The sequence below is a fragment of the Atta cephalotes genome (genome assembly GCF_000143395.1).
Source record: "Atta cephalotes unplaced genomic scaffold scaffold00103, whole genome shotgun sequence".
Classification (NCBI taxonomy): Eukaryota; Metazoa; Arthropoda; class Insecta; order Hymenoptera; family Formicidae; genus Atta; species Atta cephalotes.
Window position 1 is genome coordinate 93,434 of NW_012130167.1, and position 17,934 is coordinate 111,367.

Consider the following 17,934-nt stretch of genomic DNA (forward strand, 5'->3'; position numbering starts at 1 on the left):
CTCTCTCTTCTCTCTCTCTCTCTCTCTCTCTCTCTCTCTCTCTCTAACCTAGCTGGTGGCCCTATCATTCGGTTACCTTTTGCACCTTGATTATTACCTTTAACATTATCCGACATATACATTGCTGTCAGTCATCGTTGAATATCACTATTAATCATCGACCATTGGAGGCCTCTTTGCGAGCAATGTATAACCCGTGAATTCCGTGCCTTCGATTGCAGAGAAAGTGATAGAGTAAGGCAAGGCGAGAGTTCATGGGATGAAAATATGTTCCAGTGACTCGAATGCAGTCGATTGACGTGGTGCGATTCGCGGGACTCGCATTTCAGTGTGAAAGAAATCCACGACGATTGCATGTCCATTAATCCGATCGGGTTTTGCGGTTTTTCGTCAAAGTCCATCGGGTCAAAGATTAAAAATAGTTCACTCTCGTTTTTTTCCCGAGCACATTTTTATTTCACTGACGAAGTACGTAACATGATTCGTTTCTGATTGATCAATCCTGGTTGGTTTTGGTCGGTGAATAAATTCACTCGGAACAGATTTTCAAATCTCCGAGGTAAGAGAGACTCGATTGCAACGTATTCGAAGTTACATCATACGGGTATAACAGAAATCGATGATAATTATGATCCATTTGGAATTTACTTTCCTCACAGAAACTATATAAAGAGTTAAACGTGTTTCATTCCGTCTATAGAATAATTATCATCGGATATCGACGTTTAAATATATGCCATTATATATCCGGTAAATTGCATGAACGATTTTCTAAATAAGTTATGCGCTCTTCAATTGTACAGTCTGGATAATAATTGTTGGTTTCTCTAGTTTCTTTTTCCGTGCTCTATTCTTTCTTTTTCTCTTCTCAACCTTCTTTCGTTTTTTTTTTTTATCAAACAGACTCGCACGAGTAAGCTATGACCAAGCGTGACAAGATACAAAAGGAATCCACAATGGTTGTACAAGTTATTTAATCTCGTTACGAATGTTACATTTTTTACTGTTAGCCCTTCATTTAATTGTTAATTGCACGCGTCCATGTTTTCAAGAGCTCGTAGTATTCATTTCTATCCGTTAGTGTAACATTTCAGTAACATATATGCGATGAGGGATATTGAGACCATTGATGTTCTGATTAACAGTATAATCCGATCACGCTTAATGGTATGGACATTCGATAACATTGTACAGTAATAAATTCCTGATCGCTCAACTCGATAATCTCTCTTGAAACTTTCATTATTTTATTCGCGAGTATGTAAATAAGCTCGTTACTCGTTACATCCATCACAAGTACAACGGCGGAAATAATGCGACACGCAATAGTTATTCATAAAGTATTGATGAAAATGCTACCGTTTCATTATATATACGTTCAGATCTCTGATCCGATCCAATGCAGGTGAATACAAAAGGAATCCACCATGATGCTTTATCGAGAAGCTTTGTTACGAGCCATTACCTTTTTACCTTTTACTGTAGCTACGCAATTACGTCTTATGCTTGCTTGAAAAAATTCTTCCGCTTCTGTTGTAGGTTATACGACTTTTATTTTATATAAAATTTTACTATCAGTCTGTCACGCGTGAATTGCCCGAGGCAGCACTACTTATTGAACTTTTACCTGTCAATTCACCTGTAATCATCATATCAGTTACAGTGCGATGTCCCTTTGTATCTGTGATATAATGGACAATCGGCCGTAGGCTACTTATCAATGAAGTAGATAACATTTGTCGCGATAAATGGCGTTGGAGGTGTTTAAATGAAAGAAACGAGAAACGGTTGAAGTTTAACACGTTAATTTGCCGCGAGTGCAATGTGTATTTTCTCACAATAATTGTCATACCGACGTTTTAATTAAAGCAACGTCGTATTGAATGACGCTTCGCGTTTATAATAAGTAGGAGCGACTTAAACCGCACGTTATTTTTCACTTTCTCTCAGTTTCTTGCTGTTTTCTCGTTCCGCTCCTATCAATTAAACATAATTTCGAGCGAGATCCACGTTTAACGAGCTGAGCTCGCAAAATAATACGACAGCCGCGCGACACTATCGTGAGGATGTCGCGTCTGATCGAGCGACTTAAAACCCTTACTAGGTAGGTCGTATGTAACCATGCATTTAATTTTGTTAAGAGCCTGATGCATTTTTTCCGAAGCCTAAATTCTTAATATGTCTCGTAAATAAGAAAAAAATTATATTAATTACAAAGATGCAAAGTGGATCAATATGCCCCACCTATGGAGCATCCTCTAAGGATAAGTTGAGCAAGAAGAAGATAATCGTTTAATGAGATATATATATATATATATATTAATTAAAAAAAAAAGGATATATGTGTATATATTAATCAAATTTTTATTATTTTCATCTTAAGTATAATAATTTGTAATATTCTTTCTTTTTAAATGCTTTAATTAACAAAATTATAGAAGAATTAAAATCTTTCTCTTTATTATAGTAATTAAACATAAAATATATGTTTAATCGTTAACATAAAATAAAAAGCATGATAAGCTTGATAAAGATAGGATTTCATTTGAACAGCTGAGTTTATAAGGTTAGTTATGAGATACTAGCTCAATAAGCATTATATTTGATATTGATTGAAATATTTTTTTATGACTGAAAAACAGATAAAATATCAATTTTACACATTAAAAGTTAAAAAATACATTAATAGCTTATATTTAAAAAACACATTTGATTGTTATTAATTATTTTAATTACGCATGGACCAAAAAGAATACTCATCTAATAATTTTATTTTTGATATATGAAAACGAAAAAGCATGTTTGGTTGTTGATAACCGGACATAAATTATTGTATTAAGCACAGTAGTCTCTGTCTTTGTACTAATTTACGCAAGCACAGCCTATCTATATATATTTTGATTATTTAGATATTTGCATTGGCCCAACTTGCTCCTGTATTCGTTGAAAATATCAAAATTTTAAAAAAAGGTTTTAAAGCTTGAAATCTCTATTTTCGAATGGTTACTACTTTTTGAATTTTGTAATTTTTATATGTAGAAAATTACGAACTGAAAAAAAAAAAGAAATTTTTTTCTTTATGGATCTGTGCCAAAAAAAGTGCCAAAAAAAATTTGCGAAAATTTTCAATTATTGATATCATGAAAGTTTGGAATTTTCCTTACAAAATCGTTTTTTAAAAACGTTTCTGCAATTTTTTGTTCTTGAGTTATTCATAAGTTAAAAGGAGCATTCTAACTTTGATTGCTCATAACTTCATTAAAAAATCATCGTACTGCAATTAAAAAAATTAATTCTTAAAGCTGAATCGAATAGCATCATGCTAATTTTTTAAATGTAAAATATATAAAATTTGAGTTAAAAATATGATATTACTATCCTTATATGTATATATATGTATATATAAAACCTTTTTTTGCAAAAAAAAGGATAATAATATCATATTTTTAGCTTAAATGTATTATACATATATTCTATTTTTTAAAAAATTGGCAATTACACCACTTGATAAAGCAACGTTTCAGAATCTGTTTTAATAATTATGGTATGATGATTTTTAATGGAGTTAAATGAAAATCAGAATGCTCTTTTATTTAATCCACGTGTAATTTGCTAACAAAAAACGAACTTTTAGGAAAAACCTTTTATCAGATAACCGAAAATTTTGCATCAAATATATTCTGTATATAATTTTAAGCTAACATTTCAAACAAAATTTCACAGAGAATTTTTTCTTCAACTAATAAGTCCGTATTTCCGTTTCACTATTTACGGAACGTAAATATTCCTTATTTCACGCATTTGCAACGTTAATGCTCTGCGCTGTTTGATATATATATATATATATATATTGTGTGTACATGCTGCTAGACTCGTGTAACAATTTTCTGCGCGACTACTCGGTGAGTTATTAATTATTCCGTACGGCTATTCTTCACAGAGATAGCCGCTCGTTCGCGCGCGCGAGGCAGAAATACAGTGCAACTTGAGAATTTCAATTACTACCCGCAGAACTTACAATTAGCCTCGCGACTATGGCCGCGCACGGTCGATCCCGTGGTTCGTAAGTGGGATGTACCAACCGTGTACGTATTTGTAACGATTATATGCAGCGCTCGCAGTCGATACACTATGGGGTATTTTCTGGAACGAATTGTGAACAACGAATCCTCATTTCGTTCAATTCCGTCACGTAAGAGTTCGAATTCTCTTGAAAATTTTTTAACATCTCAAAAATATCCCGAAAGTTTAGAAAGTCAAGAAAATGTTTTCTTATTGGTGTTTTTGAAACATTTTAAGATCTTAAAAATTGTTATTGATATCTAAAAAGAATGAATTACAAAATAATAACGTATGAAAAAAATATTTTTTCAAGACGTTTAGGAGATATTTATGAATTTTATAATAATTCGAGATTTTTCATTGTAAATATATATATATATATATATATATATATATATATATATTTGAGGAGATTTGCGTCCATCACATAATCCATAATACGAGAAAACTATATACAAAGTTTCACTTGGAGTAAAAGTTCCACATAAAGTTGTAATCTTGTACTTTTATCACCCATGCATTTATTCCTTACATTATTATCATCGCACTCGTTTTCTATGGAGACCTAGTTATGTTGCGTTCAATCAGCCGATCCGCGGATTCGACATATCAATCCAGATAGACATATGAGAGATGTTGTGTATGCCGTTGAAGGATCTCACACCGTAATTTCGTGAGCGAGTGAAGCGCAAGAGCGATATCTCGATTGGATAGGACGATAGTTTACGAGTCACCCAGTAGATTTGTCCGCCTGCAGATATGGTTACATAGGCTGACGGTATAAATGCCGAGGACGGGGCAAACGAGGGCGCATAGATATAACCGTATATCATTGTTCCCTGAAACTTCCGAGAGAGAGAGAGCTCCTGGCACGTCCTGCCGCATAATTTCAAAATGAGCATCGTCCACGTGTTTTACCTACGACGGCGAACGAGAACTTGATCTTAGGTATAATGATTAAAGTGCACTGATGGCACGAATGAGCTTTGCGTGCGCCCTTTTTCGTATTGCACAACGCTGAGAATGGGATAGAATAATGCGTGCACGAAATAAAATAGAAATTTCTTTCGCCTTCTTTTTCAGTGTTTACATCTCTGCACCTCCAGCAACGCATACGTGCGGCATTTCTTTCGTCATCGCGAATTATCTCGAACGGTTTTTAGTTGAAGGTATTCGTTATCCAGGAGAGCGGATAATTCGTACTCTCCTTTCGTTATAGTTGCAAGCTCCAATGGGTCGTTATATCCTTTCATTGCAAGCTTCGAGTTTTAGTTTTAGCTATGTATAAAGAGAAGTCAGCTACCTGTGACGCACACACAATTAAAAGGCTCCTTTTGCAGCTCGATGCGGCGCGACACGTAGCTTTCAGCTGGATTTTGTTCATGTCGGACGGCGCGAAAAAAAGCTTGTTGTAATTATCGAAACATTGGATGTGCCGCGCATAAAAGATGGTTTTCAATTACTGGCTAACTAGAAATCCAGTTTGCTGCAGCTCATCCCAAAAATACAGAACACTAGCGCGGCTGCTTTGAACCGGAAACCAGAATGACGTCACAGAGAGTATTCTTTTTAACGGTGATACGGTCAAAGTGTTACGATAGAAGGACGCGTCGAATTTCCACAGCTAAATATCTCTGGGAAGCGAGAAAGTATTACGATGTGTACACTTTGAGTATCGTATACGTTTACGATCGTAAAAAGACTGCGGGAGAGTGGATAAGGAACGAAGAAACCTAAGCCTCTTACCGTGAATTTAATTCGACTTGTAGTCCTTTGCAGTGAGTCCAGACGTAAAGCCTGTTGCCAGCTTGCGAATGTATACGGACGGTGAAGTTTCTTCGTTCTCTTTAGATTCTTCGTTCTCCGTCGAATGCAGCGTGCGCGAATAAAATAGGTGTATGGGGTCCAATAATACTATTGTACTTTGTGTCTTCACTAATGGCACAGAAATCGAAAGGTTCTTTTTAGTACATGCTCGCAAAATCTATTCTTAATTAAGCTCAAAGTTGAAATGATATCGCCATATCTCTCCACGTGTCGTTCAATTATAAATTCAGGGAGAGAGATCAAAATTTGTTGTAGTTATTATTAGATAATTTTTCGTGAACTTTCGTGGGCGGTATAGACGGAAGAACTTTGTCTGCATTGTGAAATATTGATCGTTTTGACAAATCAAATGTGGATCGAGCTGATCACATTCGTACATATTCAAACGTAACACATTTAACCTTCGATATACACGTGTCGTGCGAAAAAGTAACCGAGATTTCGTCTCCTTTCCCGATATAACAGCTCTTAAAATTATTTAAGTCGAACGAATCGAAGCCATGCTTGCGGAGAAGTTCTCGCATTCGCAGACTATCCTTATCTATAGCCGGAACGCGACGTTCGAGAAAATATATACTACGAGTTCGTTCGGAGACTCGTATTATCGCGATATCCGGTGATAAAAACGCCATGACCGAACGTAATCTTCATACCGCGTCGGAACTATGTATAGAGAATAGTGTTTGGTATTCGGACGGAAATTGCTCGATAGGTTCGAGATCGAACAATGGGAACAGACTGGCGGAAGAATATCGGAAAACGAGCGCCATCGGGGTCGCGCGTATTTTTGTGTTCACTGACATAGACATAGAATGAAGAACGAGAGCACGCGCTTCCTTTCTGTTACGCCACACGAGAAAAAGGCGAGATAAACGTTGGTGCTCTTTTTTGCTGCTTTTACGTTTGTAATAAAACGGATAAAGGGAAAATGTGGTTATATAGAATTTAATTATGGCCTACGCGTATTACGTGTTGAAACTTGCGTAAATATGAATGAATCTTAATCGCTTATAAAAAATAAAATTATTCATGTGATCTTTATGTACGAGAATTTTCTAATGTCATTTTTTTTATGACACGGAAATTGCAGATTTAAGTAGACGATGACTAATTTAGTTTTTTATTATTTATTATAGTCCGTATTAAATAAAGTAATCTTAATTTGAACAAACTGAAAGAAATGTTTTCGTTGTTTCGAATAAAAAAGAAATAAGTTATTGGATTCATTAATTTTCATTATTTAATCTTTTATTAAATTAAGTAATTTTTTAATTTAAACAAACTGGTAAAAGAAGTATTTTTGTCATTTTGAATAAAAAAGGAATGAGTTATTGAATAATCCATTGGATTCATTAATAACATTTAAAAAACATTGTCGACCACTCGCTGTTGATATCACACTAATAATGAATGAAAACAAATTCTATGGCGATTAACTACCAGTTCATGCAGGTCGTGATTCTCTCCGATTCCCGGCGGTATTCTGGATTACTAGAAAATATCGCTTTTGATGTGAATTCTTCTGCCTTCCTCTCCAGTAAAAATATCATAAGCCATAAGTTTTATTGCCTCATATATTCAGCCTGCATCGGTTAAAATGAAGATAATCGATATGCTTTATCATACTGAATTATTCAAGCCTTGCTCGGTTTATTCCACTTTTGGCATTGGCTGAATGAGGCGGTTCTGGAAGAAAAGTTTGATGCCCGCGTGAATGTATCACTAGCGTGCAATCGTGTAGTAGAAATAGTACGTCATTCTCAGTATCATAAATAGAAGTTTAACGTTTCCTCCATTCGTTGCATGCCACTCGTACGCTTCTGTACGTTTAGGAAAGTTTCGACGAAATGTCAAACAAAGCATAATTTTTGTTGATTAAAATAAATGTAAAATGAATGAATTAATCTGTTCACGAAGAAAATGGTTTTGCTGAAGTATATAAAAATTAAGTTATACAGATATAGATTTGAAAACAATTATATTATACTGTCAAAATAATTACAAGACAATGCTATAAAAAGTTCTGATATTTTAGCAACCAGCTGGAGCTTCCAGCTTATTTTCAAATCAGTATACAACTAAATACTTTAATTAGAAATCCATTCTTTCCGTTTATATAACTTGACGGTAATAAGGTTTAAATATGATTTAAACGCATACATATGAGATAATTTATTTAAAGAATTATTCTCTTTGAAAAAAATACTATGTTTTTTCTTCGCTGAAAAATAGATGATATAAAGTTGCATGGACTGTTTGTATTTCTTAGCAGCTATTATCCGCATGACAACGTTCTTGTTGATTTTATAAGCAATTTTTACTGATCGATCCCTGGCTCGTCGAAGCAGCTCATGGATTCCAATGCAGCAGTCCTCACATTCTGCGCTCAAATTAACTTTTGCCGGAAAAAAGATAAATATCCGAAGCGAATTCCTTCGTTGTAGATTTTTTTTTATGAAACTTATAACTCGCTAAATTATACTTTGAGACTCGCTGTAATGATTAAATAATGAAGAAGAAGTCAAGCAACTGCTAAACTTAGAGTCTTAGAGGATTTATTCCAATAAAGTTGATCAATTATATTTGAAATATTGGAAAGAATTCTTTTTATCTTCGTAAGTTAAACATCGCATTACTTATAAATGAATATTATCATTTGTGTTTAATATAGATCTCATTTTCAAGTTGTATTTAATAAAACCGTATAATTATATATTTCGTGTATGTCAGTTTATGTATGAGCACATAATTAGCATTTATTATTGGAATTTATTCGCAAAAGAGGCAATCATACACTATTAGTAGAGTTTTCGCTGTTTCCATCATTTAATTCCACCATTGCAATAAGATAAAGTTTTTTTTTTTTTTGGAAAGAGTGTGTAGTTGTTTGAGGTAGAAATTATATCTATGCGATCTCACGCTAATTGCCAACTGAGCTCTTTGCTTATTAAACCACCGACGACGTCATGCACCAGCGGGCGTTGGATAATTCATGAGTGTTGAAAACGCAGCTGTTTGATTTACGTGTCTAATTTATGTGAAAATTTGTCGACTCGGGAGGACAATTTGGGATCGTAAATTTACAATTTCTGACGGTGTTAGGGACTTCGACGAGAAATAGTTTTTCTGGTCAGTTACAAGGGCGCTCTGCGCCCTTAATAACCATCGCGTCGCCCTTCTCCTATCTCTTTCATACCTATTCTAGGTGAAATTCTCTCTCTTAACGAGTGCGCGTGACTTCGGGAATTTCGATCCCCCTGAGGAAACTACAGCAAGACAGTCACTCTACTCTCGTTCCCGTGCTCTCGGGACGATCGTTTGGCTGAATAAATGATCGGCCGGGAAGTCATTTTGTTACTTACGATGTTTCCATCGGAGCACGAAAGGGATTGCTAGTGGTTGCATCTGTCAGATGAAGGGCTCGTAGCCCTTATCCCCTTCCGAAATTATTCTCGCCTCTTATATCCGCATTTTGCTTTTAATTTCTTCAGTTTATAACTGGATTTTTGCTTCAAATTGATCGACCGAAGTTGTCCTCACTGAAAAAAAATTATTAAATTCTAATGAATGTTTGTTTAAATAATACTAACGAAACATTTATAGTATAAATACATATTTATTAAATGAAAAAAATTATATTTGAATCAAATTAATGGTTCTTGTATCAAATAAATATGTGTTTACATATTTAGTAAATATTTAGTAAGTATTATTCAAATAAAGTATTATTCAAATAAATATTTATAAATTTAATAAATTATTTTTGAGTGCACCGGTCATCACATTTAATATTTCCTCTGCGAGTGGAACGATAAATTAAAATGCTCTCGCGAGCTGCGGTGATAAATAATCGTGCGCTGCGGTAAGAACAACGTTCCCGGCGCGACGAGCCGAAAAGCGGGCCGAGGACTTTTTGATTGTCATGAACACTCGTACGAGTTATCATTGTTATCAGCAGTTGAAATTCTCCACACTTCATTAGGAGAATGACATTAGGGGCGAGTCATCGATTCCGCTCGCGAGATAGAACGATCCAATTTGCTATCCTTAATTTCCTCTCGCGTCCTTAACAAATTACAATTCTTCGTCACGTGCCGCTTGCTAAGCACGCACTTTCGTGCATGCGTTCGTTTGCTTGGAGAATGAGACTAATTTCCGGTTTTCCAATCATTTTATAGGGGCTTTGTCGTAGCGACGAAGTACAAGGAAGGAGAAGATTGCAAGAACATACGCGCAAAATTAAAAAAATTGATCGGGCGTTTTCTTTCGTTCTTTTCCGAGAGAAAAAGAAAGGGGTGAGAGCTATGAGGAGAGAAGAGAAGGCAAGCAGGAATCGAGCCGCCGTCGCTTAATCCTCTGTGAGAGTTCTTTTGTAGAACGACTTTACTTCCGCCGGATGAGACGTTACTCGAAAGTAATCCGAGAAATGCAGCTGTGCGAGTGAGAGAGCACCGGAAGGAGATCTTAAATACAGCTGGAGTCGCGTAATTGATGGATTAAATCGTTATCACGAACTCGCTGCAGTTTATGCGCGGCCACACGACGTCGAGGATACATCGTACGTATATTGAATTAGCTTACTCGCCGCTTTGCGTCTTCCGCTGATAGGAAAAGTTATTTAATCGCTCTCGGTACCAGCGAGACCGTACCGGCAGAGACCATCAGATTACAACAACGGAGAGTCGGGCGAATTACGCGCTTAGTAAACCACGCATCACGACGCGATTTATAGACGTTTTCTGATAATTATTACACGGCATGGACGTACCATTGGGTTTATGATTCTCCTTTAATGTTGGCCGTAAATCTTGTAATTCTAAGCACGAATACGCGATGTACGAAGATCTGCGGATTTACGAGCAGATTCAGGTCCCATTCAAATTAAAAATAAATTGAGTAAGTTTTTTCCTGGAGATTTGTTGAGTCTCTCTAAATAGACTTATTAGAGGAACAAATATAAATGAACAAATATAAATAAACCCACATCGAATCTCAATGAAAATTATTTGTTGGCAAAGTCTTCGCTTCGATCACGATTAATGCAGTCTTGCTAACTTGCTTTATACCTACATATAACTTATGTATAAAACAAATTAGCAATTTTTATTCCTTTGTGTTTTTATGAAAAGAAAATGCAATGTTTTATTCGCTTTTATTTTATCATCTGTTAGATAAATATCTGTCAGCTAATTGCAAATTAATATTGTATTGATTAATACAATGACATTAATTCGAATAATGTGACATAACAAATTAAGTAATTTTACCTATTTTATTGATTAAATAAATTGGCATTGTTTAATTAAGTAAAATGCTATTTTGTATTTGCAATTGTTTAATAAAATTGGGGCCTATATAAGTCGCAAACAAGCGTAGATATTTATACGATACAGTGATCATTAAATTTGTTTACATTTTTTTCTTTAATGAATATTTTAAGAGAGAAGAACGAATCATTTCTGTTAGTTTACAGTCAGCAATTGAGATTGAAGAGGAACTCGAAACAGAGACAGCCGGAAAGTTTATTATGAAATACTACAAAGATGAAATCTTGATAAAAGTGTGCACGGTAATTATTGTATCACAACGATATATATATGCGCTCAGTAACTCATTTGAACTTTATTAATTAGAGTATATTCTACAAATTATTTAATGATTTAATTTTATTTTACCTTTTTTTTGTTTCGTGTTTTTTAATTTCGGCTCTCGTTCCAAATTTATACATCACGTGATAATATGCACACACACAAAGAAACAATACACATACACACTAATAAAATACAAAAGAAGAACTCTTCATCTTCCAGCTTCTATTAATCTATTCTGACGCTTTATACCCGTTTCTATCAGTGAATACTAGAAACTGGTAGAAACGGGCATAAAGCGTAGATTTACAATACTTTAATCACAGTTCAACTTACTCTTCAAGTTTTTTTTCATTCTTAGGACCAAGATTAAAATTAAACTAGATTGGTAGAAACAGGCATCCACCGTGTTACCTGTAAATATCTTTTTGTATGGACAGGTGCATCGAAATGTCACATACGTTGCCGGACAAACACGGACGACGGATTATTCGCAGAATTATGAAGCTATACATATATAATTTCGTGCCACCTGTATAACCCTGGATGTTAAAATTACGTTTATTACTTACCATGTCATGTTTATGATTTGTATACCAGTTTGTGATGTAATTTAAAATATTTACAGTAATACCGCCCTTCGCCGTCGAGTCGAGACATAACGATTCTATTTCCTTTCCGTCGATGTCTCGTGGTTTTCTCTATTTTTACGCGTCTCTCGTTAAGTTTGTTTAATACTTTTTTTTGCCTACGCAGGCATGCGCGCGACTTAAATAAAATTCATAGTAACAGTTTGATCAGTAAAGAACTGTTTAATATTTTTATAAACATTCTACAATAATGTATATATTTTAATAATATATTTTCATCATTACATCGTCTAATATTTAACAAGTTTGATTACATATAATATGGTTGTTATACCGTCTTTTGTAATACTAAAGTAAGATGATCCTTATAAAATTGGTTATGTTATCTATTGTAACTCGAATGTGAGATGATCCTCATAATATGTTATAATTAATGTATAATTAGATATATGGAATAATTATATATTTCTACGGCTGATGAGGACTAAGCATAGTTGAAACGTACCGTGAAACTTATCGTCGGAAAATTATAATTTGTGAATAATAAATATTATATGTTTTACATCTAACTATAGCTCGTTTAATGTATTGATCTAGGTTTACTATTTATTAATTTTGTTGTAAATTATACGAGCAAAAAGAATTGATATTATTTTATGTTGTAATAATAATATATTTTTCCTGTTGCTTTCCATACTTCTATTCGTTTGTTCGTTTTTTTGCAAAAGTATTTTGCATCGGAGAAAATATTTACCAACCCATTTGTATGATTATCTTGAAATGTACTTGTTAATGCTACGTGATGTATTAAAAGCGCTTTCGAGTTATAAAGTAATTAAAATGTAGTCGAGCTGTTGTTCATTCTGCCATAATATCAAAGATAACAAGGATAAAAGTATTAAAGCAAAATATATTTCTACATTTTTTATATTCCATGGAGAGTTCGTACAACCGTTAATCGCATCATGGCTCACAATAAGTTATGTAATTATCATGTAATATTGCTGGAAAAGTTTCTATCTGATTAAGTCCTGTAAAATTTACAATGCTGCCTGTAAAATTAAAAGGTATAAGTATGTCAATACATATATGATGTTAATATAATTTTCCTTTTGCTTTTTTCGTATTTTGCCTTAATTTTTTTATTTTTTTTTTAAGTAAATATATATATATAATATTAATATAATTATATATATATATATATATATATATGGAAATATTACTTCTTGGCAAATCCTACTTCGCTCCTACATTTATTGATTACGTCTTGTATTGTAAGTTACTTCATTTTTTTCTGTATCTACTTTTATATGTAATTCCAATGTAATTTTTTTTATCGCTGTATAGGAGATGCATTATTCTTTCATTTACAAGGCTTCTATATTGCAGCGTGTTCTCGCATCGGTTGTAACCGCTCGAACGGACTCAAAATTTACGGCCGCGCTTTTCTATTACGCGAATCGCATTATGTTATCGTTTGGATTCGACATGTACACGCACACGGGATATTCCTAACTAACTCGGGCTCGGAGCCGACTGGAAGAGACGGAAAAAAATTTAGCCCAGTTTCGGCGCTGAGTATTTTGGCTCAGTGACAGCGGTCCTCGTCCCTGCAGTACTTTCTACTTCCGTAACTCGGAATAACTTTCGTAGTTGCGGAGAGATAGAGTAAACTTCGATTAACAATTTGTTAGAATATTGTCAGAAATAAATCGAAAGGCAGAAGGATATATTGGTGGTTGATACGAGTGGAGTTTAATTGTCAGAAAAAAAGTATTTTCTATTGATGGACATGCCACTTTGTTTACGTCGATTTTTTCTTTTATTTTTGTTTCTTTATTAAAATTATTGCAATGTTATGGAATAAAACTTTTTGCCACATCACTATCGTGGAATCACTATGTGATTAATATTATCCGAATAATTTTTTTTTTTTAATGAATATCTGTATATCATTGATGCCTACAATAATTGATACTTTCATTTTTATGCTTTGTGAAATACTCTCGTGTTTGCATCTTTTTTTTTATTGTGTTTGATTGTGTTTTGTTATGTATTTTCCTTACGTGAATCGTTTTTATTTTTAACAATTTTTATAATGCGAAATCTCTTAACTAGTATCTATAATTTTGTTTCCAATTGTAATTTTTGTAATTTCTCTATATTTGCAGCACGTCTAGGTTTCTTTTGTCACGAAACGTATAATCTTTTCTTATCATACTCAGGTTTGGGTTTGTAGGCTTTTATTCGTAGTTGATTATCAAAGAAGATTGTACCTAACCGTTTCAATTTCTCAAGGCCAAGTTAAAGCTATATACGCCGCGAAATCCTATTTTAGTCTTCAGGGTCGTGATTTCATCCATAAATCCGAGGATAAAGAGGCACGGCACGCGAATCCTCCCTCGTTCTTTTTACGTTTCTACTTTTACGCCTCCTTCTATGCTCTGTAACAATTCCATTCAATTTTCCAAGAATTTTCTTTTTGAATCTAAGGATATTAAAGTCACACAGTCAAATATTTTATATGACCATAATTCTATGTACATTTGATTTCACAGTTGTTTGCTGCGGATAAACATAACTTGTGGAAACTTCATGTCATTTTTATTTAACATTTTTATTTAGACATGTTTGCCATGAACTTATTTTTAAAAGATTTGAATAATATATTCTATCTGAATATTTTTTCTACTTGAATGTTTTTTCATCGTACTTTCATCAAACATATCTTACTTTGTTAACGCGGTAAAACCATCCGGAAAGCGGCGATATAATTAAGACTTAATGACCTATGAAATCAAATGGAAGGTTGATGAGAGATGTGGGAATCGCTAATGACGCATTTCGCACTTACCGAAAAATAGAAACGTCGCGGACGGTGAAAAAAAAAATGTAAGAAGACAGATGGTAATTCGCGGACGGAATGTTAGCTTTACGATTATTACGAGTTTTCTTACGGAAAAGTACGGAGAAAGAAATGTCTCCGAGTGTTGTGTCTCTGATTGACGAGTGGATATAAAAGAACGTATCTAACTGGACGGATGGTAGCATCCCTTGGTTAAAAGGTGGTTGGTTGTAGGAAACGAGAATGGGAGAGAGAAAGAGAGGAAAACGGAGTAGAGTATAATGGCGGGGTTAACGAATGGTCGTGAACGACCGCAATTGAGTTCTAAATTTAACTTGGCGGCAGAGGTGGATTCACCATTTCTGCGATTTCGCGGAAGTACCCGATCCAATTCAATCCGAACTCTGCTTCTCAGAAATCTCGTGGACCATCAAACCACTTATTCGCCATTTCGGTGTGGCCCGGTAGCTCACTCGCTGTCAGACAATGATTTGGTGATCAATTTTGTCATTCACCTTAGAGTATCAAGTGAGTAACTCGTGTATTTGCACGTTGTTCTTTAAACAACCGCGTATATTAAAGTTCAAGCAATACTTACAATACAACAAACTTTCGCGTACCTTGCAGCAAACGCAGACCACAGGAGCAAACATTGTTTAAAGGATTCATGCAATTTTTGAAGTTTTTTTTTTTGAAACTATGTTTCTACTAAACTCGAAAATAGTCGTGATATTCTAATAAAAAAATTTATATAATTTAAATACGTGAGACGAAGAATTTCCGCTATTTGTAAAGTGTAGTTTTTATGTGTTAGTGGACAGTGTAAAATATATATGAAACAGAAAATGAAAAGCAGAATATTTAGGAGAAGTACACACCTGAGCATATTTTAATATTTACGAGCATAATGTTGTAGATACATGAATAGTTATGAACTTTAGGTTTCACATCGATTCTTTATACACGTGGCGTGGAGCTACTCGTTCGCAAATTACGGCGCCAAACTTCCACCGTAACTTTTCGACTTTTCGAAGACAAACTTGCTGTATCTACGGCGTAAAGTTCATATTTTCCCGATAATATGTAAGTATACATGTATATGTATATAATACACATACATGCATCCGTCATATTGTATGCGATGAATACAATGAAAGCGAGCTGTATAGCAAGAAGTGATGTAAGAGTCACGTTCCTCTTTTTTTGCTCCTTTCCTATAATAGGATTGCATTTACGTTACGCAGTCACGAAGGAAACTGCATAAGGACGAGCGATATCCTGCGTGCTTCTCGAAACGGGCCACGTCAACTAAATCGCAAACATCCACGCTACGTTTGATGACGAAGCGTTTCTACTCTGTGGCTGACACATTTTTACCGGGCGACGTATCTTGCCGCGAAATTCGTGGCGAGCGCCGCCCATGGCCCGATAACAATGTTACGACGGTACAATACCATACATTATTTCCGCGGGAAAAGCAATTGTCCGGCGCTTGTCAACGGTGCCGTGGACTAGATCGATCGGGACAACATGTATACTGAATATCGCGACTGTTTCTCCGGGTAAAGTTTTTTTTACGTGATTTTAATTTCGTTGTCGAAACATGCTCACTTGGAGAAAGAAAAAAAAAAGAGCTTTTCTCTCGCAAAAACCGTAGGTTATATAGGTATGATTTCACTGTATATGCTAAATATGATGCGCATATACAGGGTGGATTCTTTCTAAGTACTCTAAAAAATTTGAAAGGATGATTTTCTCACGTATAAATTCAAGGAAACTTTATATGACATTTTTCATATGTTCGAAATCGCTTAGTTTCCAAGATACAGAATCAAAAATTGAAGGAAAATTTTTGTTGTTTCTAAATTTGATGAAATTTTAAACATATACAAGTTTCATTAAAATAATTCAAGTGTTTTTCTAGAATTTTTGGAAAATTCCAGAAAAGCATTTGAATTTTCTGGAAAATTTAGAATTTTTGAAAAACACGAAATTTTTCAACTTTGATATCTTGTATCTTTGAAATTACCATTTCGAACATATTAATTTCATATGAAGTTTTCTTGAATTTGTGAGGAATTACTGTTTTTTAATTAACCATATCAAGACGAACGAATGTAAGAACCGTAAAAGATCCCACACTGCGAAAGATTGCCCAATAAAACATGATCTCCGCTATATAGGGTGTTTCGTAATTCATCCGACAACTAAAAATCGCTGAATATTGATTTTTAGTAATTTTTTTACTCAAATACTATGAACTTTACAGAAAAACAATAAGAGACAAAAATTGTTTATTCTCATAAAGTTCTGAGAATTTTTTAATACCGTATTTTCTCATATTAGTAAAAATAAGAAAATGCAATACTAAAAAGTTGATAAAAAATTCTAAAAAAGTTTTTGGAATTCTATGAGAAGAAAATAAATAATTTTTGTCTCTTACTGTTTTTCTGTAAAGTTGATAGTATTTGAGAAAAAAATTATTGAAGACCAATATTCGGCAATTTTTAGTGATTAATATCTTATTAATTATTGTGAAAATTGCAAAATGGTAGAGGACTTTTCAACTCAATTCAGTCCGCTTTACCTGCTCACGTTATCGAATGAATTACGGCACCTTATATAAAGCCACAAATAGGATACAATCCATTCTCTCTTTCTTTTTGTTACCACATAGTTTCCGTTTTTTTGATCTGGCAGCGATCGCGCGTCTTTATTGCGAGCACGTTCTACAAAATCCACAGCGCTTTTGACGTTGAAGGTCCGATCAAGCATGTCATCGATACTTTGTAATGAAATCATTCTGATTACATTGCGAAACATACACACTTCCGAGGTTCTCGTAATTATAATCTCTCATAACATTGCTTTTTTTTACTCATAATTAATCTCTATATTTATCTCTCTCTTTCTCTCTCTCTCTCTCTCTCTCTCTATCTATATACTTACTTACGTTACGTACTTACCTTACTTACCTTTACCGTTAAACTTAACTTACTTACTTACTTAAAACTTTAACTTT

The 17,934-nt window shown here is 34.2% G+C and overlaps 1 protein-coding gene across 1 annotated transcript in view; it reads left to right on the top strand.

Annotated features, from left to right (window-relative positions):
* The first annotated feature begins 15,193 nt into the window (after positions 1–15,193).
* The window catches only part of LOC105625003 (DE-cadherin-like), a 45,476-nt gene continuing 42,735 nt past the window's right edge, over positions 15,194–17,934 (top strand). Inside the window, exon 1 of the mRNA XM_012206344.1 lies at positions 15,194–15,440. Coding sequence (XP_012061734.1) covers positions 15,194–15,440 — 247 coding nt within the window. The remainder of the gene's footprint in view (positions 15,441–17,934) is intronic.